Source organism: Cebidichthys violaceus, unplaced genomic scaffold, assembly GCF_023349555.1.
Source record: "Cebidichthys violaceus isolate CVI_PGR_0920_01 unplaced genomic scaffold, fCebVio1.0.p SCAF_16, whole genome shotgun sequence".
NCBI classification, from domain to species: Eukaryota; Metazoa; Chordata; class Actinopteri; order Perciformes; family Stichaeidae; genus Cebidichthys; species Cebidichthys violaceus.
This window is the reverse complement of record NW_027176329.1, coordinates 13,356,638-13,376,085: the sequence shown is the minus strand read 5'-3', so window position 1 is coordinate 13,376,085 and position 19,448 is coordinate 13,356,638. Positions and strand designations below refer to the sequence as shown.

Here is a 19,448-nt window from a genome sequence, read left to right as displayed (position 1 = left end):
CTAGCTTAGCTTACCTGTTGACCCCTTCATTACGCTAACAGCCTGCTCACCGGGGCACGCGCGTCGTGGGTGGCTCGCGCGCTGCTCACATGACGTTTCCCAGCATTCTGCGGGCGCCCTCACAGAAACATCAAGGAAGAGGATGCGGGTCGAGTAACTCTATGGTTGGTAAGAGAACTCTTTTTAACTCAAACGTGTCACATATGTAGCTACACATCCGTCGTGTTTCGCCCATTTAAAGCGTGTTATCGTGACGGCGGATGTCAGAGACGAATGTGAAACAATGTCGCTGTATTTTAACGTTTTTACACGCATGTAAGAAACAGTCAGCAACAGGGTGACCGACAGTTTGAAGTCCTCCAACTTGGGGTGGTGGGTAAAGTTGTCACCGCCCGTTGTCCGGTAACCACAACACTAAGAGCGATTACGTGAGTGACGATTGCGTGGAAGAATGGAGACATGTTGAAAACGTATCAAACCTACGAAGATGCGTTTTTAACATTATGGGAAGCTGATCTGTGCTGGAAAGTGATATCAGTGTTGGTGACAGAGGCGAGCCTGTTGACTGGTTTACGTCAGTATCAGCTGTTTTTGGTTTATAGAGACTACTGGAGGACAACCGGGGCTTTTCATTTATCGTTAGATTCAGCAGGATTCAAGGACTGAGTTCTGCTAAACAGAAACTGAAAACTCATAAACTGACTAAGTAAAAGTGAAACTTGGCTTTTCTAAATCCTTCATTATTATTTTTTTGCATTATTATTTTTAATTTCATGCTTTCGACCATTAGGTTTGGCTTATAATCTAATTCCAATACCTTAATGTATGAGATAATATACAGTATGCTGTCCTAGAACGGTGTCAGTCTAACATCAGACATGATTGCATTCGTATACACAATACATACTACACATGTACATTCATATCTCATTCATTCACCTGACACAGTTCTTGATTCAATGTAATGTTAGAAGCCTGATTTTGGTATTCTTAAAAGCCAGTATCTGGAGTGTGGTTGAGTGAAAATGTAATGGATGGATCTAGTATTTCACCAACAGAAATATACTTCTGGCGGTGTAGAAAACTCTTTGAAAGTACATTTAGACCATCATATGGTGAGATTAAAAGGTCAGCTGAAGAGACATACACATTTAAAGATATCAATATTAAAGATATCAAAGTGTTTTTTTTTTGTTGCTGTTGAGTGTTTTACAGCCTAGCCTGTGCTCAAATGCAGATCACACTGGGGCCTTGTGGCGTTAAATGTCTTGGTACCCTACGTCTCATGCAGGTTGGTCAAAGAGCATAGGACCAGCATCATAAACCTAAACCTCTGCCCATTAAGACACTAGCTGCTGGACAGAAACAGACAAACCCGATCAAGCATGTGTCAGAAGTGTGATAACTCCCACAGTGTTCATGAACAGCGTCCTGATTTCAGTTTTTGGCTCGAGGCTGTTTGTGCTGACATGCTGCTGTTGACACTCAAGAGTATCCATCCTTTTAAGAGTCTTTAAAGCTGCGAAGCACAAAGGTTCTGCTGATGGCTTTAATGTAGCTTGGGATTATCTATGGGTAATGTCATCCGAAGCATGTAGTCCATGAAACACAAGTCAAATTCAATATATACCTCCTCCAATGCTTTAAAAACAAAAAGAAAACATTATAAAATATGTCAAAGCCATTATTAATGATCCCATCGTGTCGTAAAAAGTGCAAATGATGTGTTCAATTATCTGACAACAGATAAGCACGTTTGAGGAAGACGTCTGCTCGTCGCATCTTGTGTCCGTGTCTTTGTGTTATTATTAAAATAAAGACGGCTAGAGGCGATGCTCCATCTGGACTTTTGTTGTGCTTAAAATCATCTCCAGTGCTTGATGCCGTCACCGCCAGCTGGCCTTGACTGGCTTAGTTTGAAAGAACCGTCCTCAGGCTGTAGTGGAACTTCAACCCCTGACCAAGCAGATAACGAGACTATAATCACTGTGAGCAAGAAGAGTTGCTGCATGAGATGAGGTCATTGATATTTGATGTGATGGTCTCTTCTCTTCCAGACATGCTTCATATGTCCGCTGAGTCGAGAGCTGCAGACGCTGATATGAAGGAGGTTAAATAAGGACTGTCTTGTCTCTCTTCTCCCCCCCCCCCCAGTCTCAGATATGGATTACAAGGTTGTGTTCGCAGCCTTGGAGACAGTATGTGAAGACAACATTTCCATTTTGTGCGGGCCCTCCGATTTGCCGTATGGCGCCGTTGCCAGGCGCCTTGTCACGTGCATGAGAGAGATTCAGGAGCACGGCCGATCCCTGGAGCCTGTGATCGCCAGCTTCACCGCCGTCTTCCACCACTATGACTTCGATGCTCAAACGCCCGGGAACGGCTACCGCACCCTGGCCAAGGTACGACTGAACCCGATGACTGGATGCGTTTCTCACTGCTGGTTTGTTGACAGCGGTGTGTTTTTGAAGGTGTCAATGTGTTAGCTGGTCTCGCAGTACTCCCCTCCTCTTTGTGTGGCTCTTTGTGTGGCTCTTTGTGTGGTTCTTTGTGTGGTTCTTTGTTTTTTTTGGACAGTTTTGGACAACAATGGAGCTCTATGACACAAAGAAAGCTACATAAAGCTTTGACTACACATGTTTATGGTCTTTTTATGGTATTTGTTCATAGTACTAAAAAAATGGAAAACACAAAAAAAACATTTCTCTCTGTTTTTCAGGTCTTGCTGTCTTGCCTTATGCACATCATCCACAAGGGGCGTTACATCGCTTCCAATTACAACAGTGCCTTCTTCAGGGCAGACCACAACGCGTCGGAGATGGAGGCGTACTGCAGCGCTCTGTGCCAGCTGCGGGCGCTGCTGCACCTTGCCGAGCAGCTGATGAACGACAACGGCTACGGCCAGCTGTACGCCATGCAGGACGGGGACCTGAGCCGCCGGTTCGTGCGGGAGTACAGCTCCATGCACAAGGCCTGCTTCTACGGCCGCTGTCTGGGCTTCCAGGTCAGCCGGTTTTTGTCCAATTCTTAGCATGCTAAAGTTGGTTTTCCCGGCAAAATATTATTCAAAATTCGATTGCTCTGACCCATCACTGAGCATCTCTCGTCATGTCAAATTATGTAGCCAAACAAATCAGATCCCAAATAGCCAGTTTATGTTATCTAAAGTATTTTTAAGAATGAAAAAGCATGTGTCACTTGTTTAAATTTTCCTATTAATTTTAATGATCTTATTATTATCTGTCTATCGTTTCTTATCGCAGTTCTCGCCAAGTCTACGCCCATTCCTCCAGACCGTTGTCATAAGCATGGTCACGTATGGAGAGACGTACAGTAAACAGCAGTCGGGTTTGGGTAAGTCTTGGTTTTGTCCATGATGTCATGGCATTGATGGATCTTTTTCAGAAGGGTTTCCCGCTCAAAATCGTCCCCTCCTCTTCCAGGTCTGGCGGCCCTTTCCCTCCTCACATCGGGGAAGTACGTCATCGATCCGGAGCTGCGGGGCGCCGAGTTTGAGCGCATTACCCAGAACCTGGACATGCAGTTCTGGAAGTCCTTCTGGAACCTCACGGAGTCCGGCCTTTTAGCAGTAGGCAGGGTCAATTATCCTTCTACCGACTCTCGACTCCGCTGGAGTCCCCTTTAGTGTTTTAACCGCTCAATCCGCTGGATGTCTTTCTCCCTCCAGGGCTTCAGCAGGATAGCCTCTTACCCAGTGCAGGTGAACTTCACCCTGACCGTGCCCCCTGTCACTCTGCACCTCCCGCTGGCCTCGGACCCCACCCTAAAGGCCACCGTGTCGCCTCCGATAGCCCACTGGGGCCCCGGACCAGTCCTCATGCGTCTGATCTCCTGTGAGCTGCGAGAAGGACAGGTGAGGCTCCACATGTGGTAGAAAAATGTATTTGTGTAAAATCAATCAGGGGAAGAACGGGAGCCGGTCGCTGTGATGGGCGGCCAGAGGCAGAATCAGGAGAAGACGAGTGAGGAAGGAGACTGTGGTTAATCACAAAAACCTCTGTTATGACTTGTCCGAGGTGCACAGTGTAACTTTTCTATCGCCAAAGGGAGGGAGGGGGGGGACTTAGGGTAGAATGGAGGGACTTAGGGTAGAATGGAGGTATAAAATAATGTACTATGCTATTGTGAAGTCGGTTTACTTGTACACTTTGTGGTGCAAATAAATCTGCGTGAACTGAAGAAAATCCAATCTTAAGACATTTGATCCTTGAGTTCCACATGAATTTTCTGTCTCTTTTTGTCCGTCATGTGACCTGATGTTGACAAAGGGATTTTCCTTTAAAAGTTGTTTTCGAAAACTCTCAAGAACTCGATAGATTAGAGACCCGATCAATCGTCTGCATGAGAGATAAAACACAGACCTGTACAAACAAATGTACAAGCCGACCCAAATCGATATATTACCAATAAGAACTATATTGTTACTATTTTGGGTGGGGGGGGGATTTCATATAAAGTGGTTGTATATTATGACGTAGAAAATGTGTAAATCTGGTTTGGAAAAGGTCATATCTGTGTCGTTCTCCTACTTTTGAAAGAGAATTGCATGTTTTGCTGCTTTGTGTCCTTTATTTGTTTATTACCTTGTGACTTGTCCTCTCACTTTTTAGGAGAGCGAAGAGTTGCTCGCTTATTCTCGAAGCGACCCCCCCCCCATCACCGCGTCCCATCTCCCCTGGGTACAGAAGCAGCCTCGCTCCCCCTGGCTGCTCATCCACTTCCACGGAGGCGGCTTCGTGGCCCAGACCTCCAGGTCCCACGAGGTTCGGCACACGACGCTGGCATTAACTGTATCACAGGGTTAATACTACGACCATCCGTACTCTTAATCCTCTTGTAATAGCAGTTATATTTAGCGCCAAACCTTTCAATCCGACTTAGTGTTTCACAAATTTGCAATGAAACTAAGCAGGTTTTCCATTCATCACATGAATTGTTCATTTGTTCTGCTCTCTATCCCCCCCGCCCCACGAATCAGAATTACCTGCGGAGTTGGTCCAAGGACCTGAGCGTGCCCATCCTCTCCGTGGACTACTCGCTGTCACCCGAAGCGCCATTTCCCAGAGCTCTGGAGGAATGCTTCTACGCCTACTGCTGGGCTCTGAACAACTGTCATCTGCTGGGTGTGTGTGTGCACAGCGTCACACTGCAGACAACACAGGGCTGTAGTGAACCAACAGGGAGAATTCATGTCTTTTATTTTAACTGATTATTACGCCAGTTTTTTGGGGGGATTAATTGCATATTTATTTATATGGGAATCGGGATTTTTTGGAAGAACATACAGTATTTATTGTTAAAATCACTTGTAAGTATGAACAGTTACTTACACTTCTATACGTATACAAATGCCCCGATACGAGAAAAATCGGACTTAAAAATATATGCAAATGAGTATTTATTGATTTAACAGAATGTGTGGATTCCAAATGCAACTGTGTGGGCCAATGCATTCACACCTGCAGCTCTACAGACGGCTGCATTTCTACACAAAGCAAAAGAGTCTGTGCATCTTCACACATTTACATAACACTATTACAGTGTACCCATTTCACATGTGGTGTTACCGTTTGTCCCCCAGTAGGAGGGACACCTTATGTCCTCAATACGGCATGTGATTTGTTATCTGTACATTATCCGAACGTGGAAAGTGTCATATGTGCCCACTCGCATGCGAAAATGGTGGATAAAAGTAAAGACATGTGGGACAGTATAGAAGTGATTATGATAGGATTAAAGGTTTAATGGTATTAGAGCTGCAACTAATGATTATTTGTATTATATATGTATCTATTGATTGCTTTAAGTTATTGTTTTGTCTATAAGATGCCCAAAGTGACATCTTCACGTTTTTGGTGTTGTCCAGCCAGCTGTCCTACATTCAAACGCATTCAGTTTACACTGATAAAAGCATGTAATGGTGGTGTAAAGTGATTGGTCACATCTTCCCAAACAGCCTGTTAAATGATCCCTGTTCTGTTATTGGTGAAAGTTCTCCCCGTTGTTCACGCACTAACGGCTCCGTCCGTGTGTCTCAGGCTCCACGGCGGAGCGCGTTTGCCTGGCGGGCGACAGCGCCGGAGGAAACCTCTGCATCACCGTGTCCATGAAGGCCATATCCAGCGGCATCCGGGTCCCCGACGGCATCATGGCCGCCTACCCCGCCACCTTGCTCACCACTGACGCCTCGCCATCCCGCTTGCTCACGCTCATCGACCCGCTGCTGCCTCTCGGTGTCCTCACGAAGTGCATCAATGCCTACGCAGGTGTGTGTGTGTGTGTGTGTGTGTGTGTGTGTGTGTGTGTGTGTGTGTGTGTGTGTGTGTGTGTGTGTGTGTGTGTGTGTGTGTGTGTGTGCGTGCGTGCGCAGCATTGTTTGCCACCTCATTTAACACGAGAACTTTCCGGCGCCACCGGAACAGAAAACAGAATCTGTGAGGGATTAATGTAGAAACCGGATAACGTGAGAGGAAAAGGAAAGGTGAGAATAATTAACCTGCTGTTATGTGTGTGTTCTGCACTTAATATACAGTGTGTGGCTCCACCTAGTTGGATGTTATTCATTGCCACAAGCCTTTGATTTACCACTGAGCTCTCTGAATCCTCCCACAATATTCATGTAACACTGAATCCATAAACAGTTCATCTTTCTGGAACAGAGAGACTCTAGTAAGCTCCTAGTAGCGTAACATTGTAGCAGATTCTATCATATCGCCTTGATATCTTTGTAAACTTTTGCTTTTCTGCACTCGTATCTCAGGTGTTGGAGAGCGTCTCTCTGTGTGCTTGTTGTCACTGAGTATCATAGAGAGAATGCTTTGTTCCCCATTGTAGATGAACAGAATTATGGTTTTACATCTGGATGGACTGATGCCTGTATTTGGTTTACAAATGTCACTGGAAGTTCTATAATATGTGAGGTCAAAACCGAAGATCCTCAGGGTGAAAAAACCAGCCTCAGTAAAAATCGCAAGAATCAGGATGTGTTGCCTAGCTCCCTGAAAGGACACTGTTTTCAGCTTCTCGTGCTTTTCAGTTTTATTTAGTTTTATTATTCTCCACCCTTTAAAGAAGGAACAACAAACAGTTACAGAACATCTAAAACTATCTGTGTTTCCACAGTAAGAAAACAGAAAAACGTTAAGAGCCACACTTCTTTCTCTCGGGTGTGTTTTTGTCCGTCTGTCCGACACATTCGCTTACGTCACATAACCTCCCTCCCAGGTGCAGACTCCCAGACGGTGCAGACCGCGGCGGGCAGCGGCAGCCTGAGCGCTCTGGGCAGAGACACCGCCGCGCTGCTCAGCGATCTCACCCAGGGAGCCTCCAACTGGATCCAGTCCTATCTGGACCCCATGCGGACTACAGGGGGAGTGCGCTCGCTGTCGTCGGCGCCGCGGGAGTCCGCAGGCGGCGCGACTCGCGGGACGCCCGCTTGTGCCGGCGCGACACACTGCGGGGGTCAGGTGGATTACCCAGAGGGCTTTGAGCCCCTGCGCTCCGAGTGCCTGGCCTTTGTTCGCCTGACGTCCTGCCCCGTCATCAGGAACCCGTTTGTGTCGCCCCTGCTGGCTCCTGCCAGCCTGCTGAGAGGCCTGCCGCCTGTACACATAGTGGTAAGAGTTTATATCTCCGAGAGGAACCTCATGTTCACCCCGAGGACAATTTAAAGTCTTAAACTAACTTCAGCAAAGGCGCAGACACAAGATGAGTCATAGTCACAGACTGATCGACGTAATCAATAATGATGACATGATTTTTGCTTGCTGCTGGTATTCTTCCACTTTAACATTCCTTTCTGGACTGCATGCAGGTTTGGCACAGATTTTCTCCAGCTATTTCAAAACAGCAAAGATTTATCTTGTTGCATTTGTGTCTGAAGACAAGACAGCTGAATGTTAACTTCATTGGATTATGTGGAATGTGTTTTCAAGTTGATTTTTCCCTTAATTGGGGGCTAAAAGCATGCAAGAGAAACCGTGAAGTAGCTCGGTGTGGTCCAGTTTCATGCACACACACCGCGTCATTTTCATGCGTGTTGGATCTATGATGAAGCTGAACAGATAAATCTGACCGGCCGATCGTAGCTTATTGCAGATATTTCAGCATAAATTGCAATACAGAACTAGGTTTGAGTTGTTTCCTGACTCCTCCCTGTGTCCCCCTCCTCAGGCCTCGGCTCTGGACGCCCTGCTGGACGACTCTGTGATGTTTGCCAAGAAGCTGCGTGACATGGGCCAGCCCGTGAGCCTGACGGTGGTGGAGGACCTGCCGCACGGCTTCCTCAGCCTGTATCAGCTCGCCAAGGAGACGGAGGTCGCCGCGGATATCTGTGTGGAGCAAATGAGGGCGATTTTTCAGCGAGGAAACCTTCGCAAGCGGCCAAAGCCGGGAGAGACGTCTCCGAGCGGCAGTCAGTCGGGCTGATTTTACCTGTCGGGACTTTGTTGTTTCTGGGGCGAAAAAAAGAGATCTGACAGAATGAGGGAGGGATGCAGTCGATTTGAGAAAAGGGGAAACAAGTTGGGCAGAATTATGAGGGCTGCAACGAAACCTTTAAAAATAGAGGAAGCTTAGGGATGCTGCTAATGAAACCTCCACTCCGCAACATACTTTCTGTCACCAGCTATAATCGAGAGAGACGCTTAAAACCTTCTTTACCAGCTCTGTGATCTGAAATGATGACAAAGGGAGGCAATGATGATCTTGTCTGTCCCACATGTTCAAGATCCAGATCCAAACGCACATTGAGACTATTACAGGCTGTCATGAAGTTCGCCGTAACCAGCCCCTGTAGTCGTTTCTTAACTGGTTTACTGTACGTCAGGAAGGGGAGCTGCTGTGCCTTGAATTTAAAGTGCTGCTAAAGTGTGTGAAGAGAAGCTTTGCCTACATTACTGCACAAACTGACAAGGTTTACTTGCACAGAAAAACACACTTCAAACACACTCTGATTATTATTTTTATTATATTGTTTTGTTTACCAGCGGTATGAGGACGTGGGTTACGAAAGTTACTTGCTGTACTGTAAATTAATTCTTAACATTTGTCAAATATTTAACACTTTTGTTGTTTATATTTAAAGTCTGAATTAAAATAGAAACTTCCAAGGACTGCTGGTGTTTCTTTCAAGGAGCGTGGACCCCCCCCCAGCCTGACATTTCCCATCCTACACAGTAAGTAAGGGACGGGTGGAGACCTACGACACAGACGGGTGACCGTTCTAACCATCTGCATGAGCTGATCCTGCCCATTTCGTCCCACTGTGGCCTCTCGGGGGCGAGGACATCGAGCTACGTCAACAATGAAGTCATGCTGATTAAACTCTGTGTCTGTCTGTCTGTCTGTCTGGGAGCTTTAGTCTCTTTATATCTATGTATTTATTTGTCACATTTTGTTTTACAGAGTTAAGAAAAGCAATGTTTGATTCAAGCTTGATGGGTTTTTTTTTAAAGTTCTATTCATTTTATTCTCTGCAGGTCTGCCAGTTTACTGACTGGATCTGCTCCACTATGGCCGCTCACTGAAGAGGAAATTATATGAGGACCAAACAGCTTTCCTAACCAGTTCATGACTTCTCTGACTGTTTGCAGATCATGATTTAACAGTGACAGTAAAATAGCATTGCGAGTAACAAGCTGACCACGTTGTCTGGAACCATTTCATCAGTCCTTTACCATAATAGACCTGTTGAGTTTTGTAAATGAATAGCTTAAAATGTTCTTTAACCTGAGTTAGTATTAGTCAGTATTCTTTGTCATGCCACTGACTTTGAGGTAGACTGGTTCCACCACTCACAAGCAGAAGAGATCTGTGCGGGAAAAGTGAAAAAGCAGCGTTTGATCACAGAACCGGCCGTCACATCAGACTGGGGTTGGACTGGTCGAATGGGGTGTGAGGGTGGGTGGAGCAGGAGGTTCCTGAAGGTGAACGCATTGCACTACCCTGGTTTAAGTTTTGGAAAGTCATCATGAAAAAAAATAATGCATTTTACTTTGAGGTCACATAAATCCACAACACAACCCACATTGAGCCCCTTTTTGTTGCCTTTAAAAACAGCCACACCAGGGGTTTTGCACTTTTAGTCAATTTACAAAAACAAACCACATCTACTTTACACCACTGCTCACCATTTTCCATACCATGTTATTGTATTTTAGAGATTAAAAAAATGTCTTTCTGCGTTTACAGACAACTATTGATATGAAAATCAAAAAGAATCCCCAAAAATATTTTCTCACATCATGAAAAGCATGTTTCAAGAGACGTGTCATTTTTGTGATGGACAAAAATGAATGATGCAATTTCTTGGAATGATCCAAAAAAGCTGCATAGTGTGAATTTGACAACCGTCAACCTCTGGTTATTAAGATCTAAACTTTCACTTGAATGCTCCTTTTTTAAATCACATAGGGTTCATGACAAAACTGATTTTTTACACTTATTTGAAAACAAATTATTATTATTATTTCCCCTGTGTACTGTTTTTTCCAGCATTAGCCTACTTTTACTGACATAACAGTTAACTATCACTGCAGTTTACTTGAGTAGCGTATTATGGCAACCACGATGTGACACTCAGGAAATTGCAGAGTTTGACCGTAGACTATAAGACGCAGATGGATTGATGAGGAGGCAGCAGGGAAGATTAAAAAAAACAAAACATTAATGAATTACCTGAAACACAACAAACAGAAGACCCAAAACCCAGAACACGAAATCCTCAACTGATCTTCTAAAAAAGCAACACTGTCCAGTCTTAAGAGAAAGTTAACATATTCACCCCAAAGTCAAAATGAAATCTTCAAAAGCTACACATAGTGGCTTAATGGCTTAATTAAAACAAGTTTGCCTTCAAACAGGGTGTAAATGCGCACTGTGTGAACAAGTTGTTGTGATTAGTGCCCAAATAACAAAATATTATGTTATCATTATAATTATTTTAGCATCTTTGAAATTATTGTAATGGCATACATTTTTGTTTGCAGGAAAATTAAACAAACGCAGTGCAGTCTGAGTTGATTTCAGCATAACAAAAGTCAAAAAGTCAGACCATTTCATATATTCTCCACCTGTTTTTTTGTAATGATAGAATATGTGTAAACAATGGAGGCAAGTGTGTAACTGGTATCATTATTGATGACAACTGATTTTCTGCACGCATTGTTTATTGAAGGGCCTTCAGTGACACTGAGACATACAGACTGTGGTGACATTTGTGATAAAATAAAGAGTATCTTTAATCATGAAACAGTTTCCGCAGGTGGTTTTGATGCAGAAAGTGACGGATAAACAGACTGATTACAGGTGTTGCTGTTTCACTCGCTGAACATGGAGACTAAAGGCTGAAACCATCTCTTCAGGGTGGATAGCAGGTCTTCGGCGGTCTTATCAAAGTGCTCCTTGATGTCCTCGGCCGTGGTCTGAATCTTGTCCTTCATGTTCTCCCCCTGCGACTCCAGCAGATCGTTCACGGTGGAGATCTTGGCCTGGGCGTTGTCACGCACCTGAGCAAAGTAAGGGTCCAAACTCGCCCTCACGTCCTCCATTTTGGTCGAGATGCTGGATTGGCGCTCGTCAAAGAAGTCAGCAAAGCGTCTGGGACGAAGAGCGAAGAGAAAGATTCAAACACACTAAGATTTATCACAAAAGACAATCGAAACGTGACTTAGTATGAAAACGTAGATTAGGACAAAGTATTTGAGGAAGCATCTACGAAATGAAAAGATTTAAAGTTTGACTGGTCAAGGTTAGAGTTCCCCATCGGCCTCCAGCGAACGCCTCCCTGCTCCAGTGGGTCTCGCTCACCTCTTGATGTCTTCCGTGTCCTTGTGGAGGCGCTTCTTCATCTTGCGGGTGTAGGCCGAGATCCTGACCATGACGTCGTCGGCGTTCTGCTCCATCACGGTCTGCAGCTCCTCGCCGTACTTCTCCATCTGCCCCCAGCCCCCCTTTATCTGCTCACCCAGTTCGTGGGTCATTCTCTGCAGGTCTCTGTCCAGGTTCTCTGCAGCGTCCTGGGCGGAGGGCACCAGCTTGGTCTGCAGGTCCTCCTTGTACGTGGCCAGCTCGGACAAGCTGTCCTTGAACAGGGTGCTGCGGGGGCGAGACGGATGAGGTTCAGAATTATTTGTTGGTGGTGTTTGTGAAATATTTTAGAACCAAAGGGGGTCAAGAGCAAGCAAAGGCCTTTATTAAAGATAAGAAAGGAGCTCTGTTTGTACTAAGCCAACTCATGTCCAATAAATCAATGCAAAACTCTCAGGATTTTAACTGAAGAGTTGAGAGAAGATTCAATAGTGACCGGGACTAAACCAATAAAAGTACACATGAGAAGTCAGAGACGTGGACTTGAGACCAGGGTGCACCATACATGTGTCACCACACTGACACGCTGATTATTAACCTCCTTGCACTCAGCTAAGGACACAATGTGTGTTGTGTAACCAAGCAGAGGTCTAAAAACAACATTGAGCTGATCCTTTCCAACTCACTAGGTCAGACAAGGAGGCAAAAAGTCAGATAAATAATGATCAGATAAATAATGGTTGGTCCTAGTCACAGTGTTTAGAGAGATTTTAGATCAAAATACCAGGATCTAAAAAATACTCCAAGAGAAAAGGTCCTAGTTTACCTCTAGTTGTGGAGTGTGGTATTTGTACTATCCTGGAATAGATTTGAAATGTTTCCTTGAGAAAGTGGTGCAGATTAACATAACATGACAAATACGGCCTGTAGCAGTCCGTCAGAGCAGGTATGGGTATTTATCGCACACAGGATAAAATATTCACACAAAGGTCAAAGGTGCAAATAAACCGATCTATCACTCTGATAGCTTTCCATCACTGGTGAAATGAACTCACTCCAGTTCTTGGCTGATCTGCGAGCTCTTGATGTCCTTCACCACTTCGTCAACCTTCGAGTTCAGGTCCGTGAAGTAATTGTTGATCTTGTCGACCGCTTCCTCCCAGGGTTTCTTCCACTCGTCCTGAGGCACGCTTCTGGCATGGCAGCCTGTACGTTTTGGACGGAGACGAACAAACTCAGATATTCACTTCAGACAAATCGTTGAAGTGGGAAAACAAAACAAGATGGTCGACCCTACGGATGAAACACTTTCTTTGAATAAATACCAATAAGTGTCATTTAATTTAAGGATTTCTCTTCACCTCTGAAGGACAAACCACTTTATAAAATCTGGGACCCATATTTGGACTACATGGACACTGAGGAGTCCAAAGACAGATTTTAGATATTTAGACTGGATGACCTGCATATGGCCCACTGCTCACATGTTCACACTGTCATTCACTTTAATAGCTTCTTTTGCTTCCTTTGTAATATTATGATATACTTTCTATTATTAGTAGTAGTAGCAGAAGTAGTGGTAGTAGTACAAATAGTCTGAAATCTTTCAAACTCTCACACTAAATGAAGCCTGTCGACTGATTTCAAAATAAAAAGTGTCACTAAGAAGACATTTTGGACTCACCTGATAGGACAGCCAGCACAAGGATTACAGCAAAGACCTTCATGATGACAACTGGAATATCATATAATAAATAGGTTAAAATAAAACTCAGGTTTTTGGGAAATTCAGTAGTTTTCTTAGAGAAAACATGTTCAACCTTTGAACAGTAATTTCAAGACTTAAAAAAAACAAACGAATGCAATGAATCATCATGACTTTTTCTTTAATCAAAGTCTTTACACATTTAGTAAAAACTACAAGACAAACCATCTGTTGAAGAGAAGCTGTGAGACTTACCTCAGTGATCCAGATCTGTGACGACTGTGAAACTGACTGAGCTTGTCACTCAGTATTTATACAGTTCAGGTGGCTTTAATGCGATCCAATATATATCAGACGGATCGATGACTTGCGTCCGAAGTTCCCAGCATGAACTGCGTTGTGCGTTGTTGTCATCTTTTATTACTGTGTGTGTGTGTGTGTGTGTGTGTGTGTGTGTGTGTGTGTGTGTATATGTGTGTGTGTGTGTGTGTGTGTGTGTGTGTGTGTGTGTGTGTGTGTGTGTGTGTGTGTGTGTGTGTGTGTGTTTGTTTAGGCTCCACGTCGCACACTGAAAGTACACATGCAAGCTCAGGTCAAAAATTAGGAACACCCAAAATGTCTGATCAGAGTTTGCATGGGGTCAAGGCGTCTGGATCCCCAGTGGGACAGTTTGCTTGGCTTCCCTGAAATGTAGCGCAGTTTATTTGCAAATGGTCCATAGTCTGCTTTAACAACCACTGCCAGCATTTATACAACTTTCATAATCTTCCACACAGATTGGGGTAATCAATGAAATACTTTATTGTCTGTAAGTGTGGAAATGTACTTTTAGCCTAAACAGACATGACACTGACAACCATCAGAAGATGCGTTGGCACTGTATGAGTGCTTTTAATATGTATAAGTTGTTGTTTTTGTGTTGTTGTCTCAGGCAGCGGATCCTAACCTGGAGGGTTATGAGATGATATACAGGACATAAAAGAAGAAGAAAGAAATGTCCTCACACAAAATCCTGTTTTCAGACTTTCCTCAAATCTTCTACTGGATAATGATTTGAATAAAAGTAGAACATCAAACCAGTGACGAGGAATCACAAGTAGTTTATTTTGGAGGGTCACAAGCCAAAAAGGTTGTATTAAGGAAACAAGCTTGTGTTGTAGTAGTTTTTTTTATATCAGCTTGACCCTTTGAAAGGAGGTGAGGACATGAACCTCTGTTCACATCAGTGGAGCTGAGGTGAAGCAAGTGAACAGTTTTAAGTTCCTGGGAATCGGCATCACAAACCACCTGACATGGTCATCACACATCTCCATCCTGGTACAATTTCTTAAGGAAAATGAAGACGGGAAAATTCCTGTGCCAAGTTCTTGTTAACTCTTACAGTAGAGAGCATCCTGACTGGAAACATTACAAACTGCGACGGGATGCGCACGGCACAGGACAGGACATTGGTACCATACGGAGCATCAACGATATTGGTGACAAGAGGTGCCTGCAAAGAGCCCAGAGGATATTAAAAGACAACACCCAACCACAGCCACGGCCTGTTCACTCTGCTGACATCTGGCCAGAGATAGTGAACAGCTGCCGCACCACCAGACTTCAGAGAAGCTTCTGAAACTCCTAAATTCCTCCCCCCACCCTTCACATCTAATATTTTTTTGTTTTGTTTTTTGTGTTTGTCTGATGCCTCAAATTGGGGCGTTTTGGTGCACAACCCTGTTGTGGTATGACAATAAATAACCTTGTAACCTTTGTAATTTGAAAAGGCTTTTATTTGCTTAAAAATAAAGACTTTATATTTTTTGCAACACTGGTTATAAATAGTAATATATATATGTATATATATATATACGTACACATATATATATACATATATATGTATATATACATATATATACACGTATATATAAATATATATATATATATATACATATGTGTATATATATATATATATATATATATACACGTATATATAAATATATATATATATATACATATGTGTATATATATATATATACGTATACGTATATACGTATATATATATATATATATATATATATTATTTATTTATTTATCCAGGTGTTTTTCGACTTATTTTTGGTGATTTGGGTTTTTCCCCTCGGCTGTAACAATTTTGGCAAATGCTATTCATTGCTTGATGCACTTTTCATTTAGCACGTTCTCTGTCCGTGTTGCTGCTCTGCCTTTCTGTGATTGATGATTTGCTGAACAGCAGCCACTGCAGCCAAAAAGGCTGCAATGAGACAGCAGGAAAACACTGAGAAGCAGCTTAACAATTGCACAAGTAGAGCAGAGTTGTTAAGTCAACAATCTGACTCATTGATGTTACAGTTCACAGCAACATCTATTTAAAGTTTGCAAACCCCTAAGAGTATTGATTTGAGCAAGTGTGTGTTTCCCTGCTTATGAATTCAACTTTTCATTCAAAAAGTTACATAAACTTGCTTTAATATATGTAAGATTGTCTTTGTTGAAAAAAATGTGGACAGACATAGTTGCATTCCTGGATTTATAGCTCTTTTTCAAACTGATGAATGCAAAGAAAATTAAAACACAAAATACATTTAACCTATTTATTGTTGTTTTACAGATGAAAACTTACAGTGAACAGTAACACAATAGAGGAAATATTGACATCAATCCTTTCTGAGTATCTTTCATCCACATAAAAACATAGAAAACGAGGTATTGCACTTTTGTATTTGTCCCATAAACTCAGTAGAGATATTAGTCCGTTTACTGGGTCATCTTAGTGAAAGACTCCCACAGAGCAGTCAGCTGCCTCTTCATGTTCTGGCTGTCGGCGTCCAGCTTGGCCCTCAGCTCCTCTCCTCTTTTAGAAAGGTTCTGCTGGATCTCCTGGGTTTTCTGGTTCAGCTGGGTCTCGAAGCTCTGGGTCAGGGGGACCATGCTTCTCTGGAACTCCTCCAGGCTCTGCTCCATCTTCTCCTTGATCTCCTCGGTGTAGGGGACCATCTGGGCCTGCAGCTGATTCACGCTCTTATCCAGCTGCCCCTTCAGCTCCTGGCTCTTCTGCAGCAGGACAGTCTTCAGGGACTCTGGGTCCATGGTCTCGGCGTAGGGGGCCGCGTCCCTCTTCAGCACCTCTACCTGCTTCTGGAGGTCAGCCACCAGCTCCTCGGCGTAGGGCTGCAGGCTGGTTCGAACGGTGGTCAGGTCCTTCTCGAGACGGGTCTTCAGCTGCTCGGCCTCCTGGGTAAACTTAGACATGAGGTCCTGTGTCAGGGGAGCCACTTGAGTCCGGAGAGCGTCGGTGAGCTTGTTGACGGCGTCTGTGCTCTCGGAGATGAGGGTGCTGCAGAGACACAAAGAGAAACCAGTCACGGAAAACTCTTTTTGCTTCTTTATGGATTCATCACCCTCTCCAAGCTGATGATCAATAACTTATTGATTGTTGTTGTTTTGGTCATGAAGATCTAATGTTATGTTGAAATAATTTTGTAAAAGTGTCTTTATCACTTTGAGACTCTTACTTCACTTCCTGTCCCAGCTCAGACTGCCTGATCTGCTTCAGGGAGTCCTCGGCGGTCGTGGTTGCCTTGGCGACGTAGTCCCAAAAAGCATCTTTCACCATGTCGACCTGTTTCTCGGGCTGGCTTTGCCACACGATGTTGGCATTGCAACCTGCTGACAGAAGAAAGTCAAATGCATTCATTGCCACAATGAAAACCTTCTTGCTCCACCTTGAAGATGTTGATTTTCACATAAATTACAAAACTTTCTCACCAGTGAAAACAGCGAGGGCGAGCACCACGAGGACCTTCATGACTGCAGCTGAGAAGAAACACACAACAATTAGCTCTTTGTGGTTATTTTTGATACGACAACCTGAAAAAGTGACATCGGCCTTCCAATGTCTCACCTGTGTGGATGCTTACTGTTCAGTCAGTGAGCTGTTGAATACAGTGTGTGTGTGTGTTGTGTACAGCTCATGGCGGAGTATATATAGGCAGCCGAGTCCTATAGAGGAAACGCAGGAGCAAAGTTCACCGCTGAGTGCCGTGCTGTCACTGCTGCTGTCACTGCTGCTTCCACATCACAGTGACAGTGGTAACAGTGGACTACGATGTCACCACTCTGATGAAACCTCATGTAGCGTCTCTCAGAAAGATTTCAGAGCAAGAAATATATTTCTTAGATAGAGAGAGAGAGAGAGAGAGAGAGAGAGAGAGAGAGAGACTATAGCAAATCATATTCACAATATAATACCCTAATCATCATGTTACATCATATTTTGTTGTAACCAGTGGACACTCAGGAGGCCTGAATTAGGGTCACTCATTATGTAACATCTCAGTGACACTGAGGAGTAAGAAATAGATTAGATAATGAGGCTATTTCTGTTTTTACTCTGTTGCAGTGTGAATACTGCATTGTTTTTTGTTGATTACTCCATTATAGAGTACACATACATATTAACCACATGAATGCTCTCAGCTTAGATAGAAAGGCTGTTGTTGTCAAAGGTTTTATAGGTCAGTGAATTGGGAACAGGACTTTGATCCAGTCGTGTAATCAGAACTGTGGATAATCTTAACTGAAGAATGTTAAGTCTCCTTTTATTCCCTCCTGACAAACTGATAACACAGAGGAGCTAAAGTCTTTCTCCAGGTGAAATCACTGATAAACATCAAACTGTTTTCATGTGACGCACAAAGTAACCGTGAAGCCGATGATAAGGTGAGGTGGATGTAGCTGAAGATGTCCCAATCAATACTGTTGAGGGAATACATTAAATACCAAAAGTACATCACAGAAAAATGATTTAGACAAATTAATGTAATTTTTTTTTACTCAGGTCCCTCGGAATGTCTTAGCAAACCACGGTTAACAACTCCCCAAATACATTATTATCTGTTGTTTTGATTTTACAGCCCTCAACTTTACTTTATGGTTTTGGTTCAGTAAAGTCAGTGCTGTCATCAACATTCATTTAAGCTCTAAAAGCCCACTGAACAACACCTGCTCCGCCTCTAACAGCAGACAGACAGTTAGCGACTAGCTAGTGAACAAAGTGGAGCATTTAGCAGCAAAAGAGACAGATATATCCCACAGGAGTTGGTGGAGACCAAAAACAGAGCTAAAAGAAGGTGAACAGTGGACTCAAACTCATCAAGTTGACTCAAACGTGACTCTAGTGGGATGCTAACGCTGCTCTGTATCTGCTGGGTGTTTAAAAACGCGACAACATGTTCCTCATACCAACTTTATAGAGCTTTGCAGGGATGACTTTTGACTTCACTACTAAGCTAAAGGCGGCCTAGTGTTCGTCGAGGTCACGTCTTGTAGTCTATTTAGCCACTTGTTAGCAACATGTCACGTAAAGATTCACAGGAGGGGTATCTACCGATGTATTTTAAATCGTAGAAAAAAACATTTAAATATCTTTACCTTGTTTTAAATAACTAAATACCCATTTATACAACATATTGACTTTGAGACGAGGGAACCAGAAATGCTAAAAGCTAACTCATCTCCGGGTTCTAGGACACATTCCTTTAGCACTCTATGGCCAAATCCCAATGTCCTCCCTAAACCCTAAGCCCTGAACCCTCAAGGACTTACTGACGTCACCTGGTAAGTGGTTGAGTGTGAGAGGCTGTGAGGGCTCGAAATGGTGTAAATATGAATGGGACAGCACTTTGCTGCAACATATCACGTTACCATGAAAACAACAAAAAATAAGATGTATAATGGTGTGTATTTATTTTATACTTTGTACTCCCTGATTTGAACGTCTTCAGGCTCTTTCCTCACAAGATGAGGTCATTTCATATAATCTATGTACTTGTTTCTGTCAAAACATCTTCGATGACAAAATCAAATATTTGATGGATGAATAAATAAATATCCTCTGATTTCAAGTTTA

At 43.4% G+C, this 19,448-nt stretch overlaps 3 protein-coding genes across 6 annotated transcripts; 1 reads left to right on the top strand and 2 right to left on the bottom strand.

The window, feature by feature from the left end:
• Positions 1-112: 112 nt before the first annotated feature.
• lipea (lipase, hormone-sensitive a) lies at positions 113-9,134 on the top strand. 3 transcript variants are annotated; one of them, XM_068711381.1, is made up of 11 exons: positions 113-164; positions 2,155-2,402; positions 2,720-3,004; positions 3,264-3,354; positions 3,444-3,589; positions 3,689-3,874; positions 4,632-4,784; positions 5,000-5,144; positions 6,060-6,287; positions 7,246-7,637; positions 8,194-9,134. In XM_068711381.1, exons 2-11 carry the CDS (start codon positions 2,163-2,165, stop codon positions 8,446-8,448), a joined length of 2,121 nt encoding a protein of 706 aa, XP_068567482.1. In that variant the 5' UTR covers positions 113-164; positions 2,155-2,162; the 3' UTR covers positions 8,449-9,134. The 3 variants fall into 3 exon arrangements, with proteins under 3 accessions (XP_068567482.1, XP_068567481.1, XP_068567483.1); XM_068711380.1 differs by having other exon boundaries at positions 121-168; XM_068711382.1 differs by lacking the exon at positions 113-164 and adding an exon at positions 1,864-1,988.
• A 2,037-nt stretch (positions 9,135-11,171) lies between these two features.
• apoea (apolipoprotein Ea) lies at positions 11,172-13,903 on the bottom strand. The gene is made up of 5 exons (XM_068711376.1): positions 13,790-13,903; positions 13,514-13,564; positions 12,885-13,035; positions 11,830-12,117; positions 11,172-11,619 (listed from the first exon to the last, which is right to left on the bottom strand). Exons 2-5 carry the CDS (start codon positions 13,554-13,556, stop codon positions 11,340-11,342), a joined length of 762 nt encoding a protein of 253 aa, XP_068567477.1. The 5' UTR covers positions 13,557-13,564; positions 13,790-13,903; the 3' UTR covers positions 11,172-11,339.
• A 2,214-nt stretch (positions 13,904-16,117) lies between these two features.
• Positions 16,118-17,500, bottom strand: LOC137872878 (apolipoprotein A-IV-like). Of its 2 annotated transcripts, none has more exons than XM_068711374.1 (4): positions 17,442-17,500; positions 17,306-17,353; positions 17,053-17,206; positions 16,118-16,874 (listed from the first exon to the last, which is right to left on the bottom strand). In XM_068711374.1, exons 2-4 carry the CDS (start codon positions 17,343-17,345, stop codon positions 16,295-16,297), a joined length of 774 nt encoding a protein of 257 aa, XP_068567475.1. In that variant the 5' UTR covers positions 17,346-17,353; positions 17,442-17,500; the 3' UTR covers positions 16,118-16,294. The 2 variants fall into 2 exon arrangements, with proteins under 2 accessions (XP_068567475.1, XP_068567476.1); XM_068711375.1 differs by having other exon boundaries at positions 17,053-17,203; positions 17,442-17,499.
• Between the last annotated feature and the right edge of the window lie 1,948 nt (positions 17,501-19,448).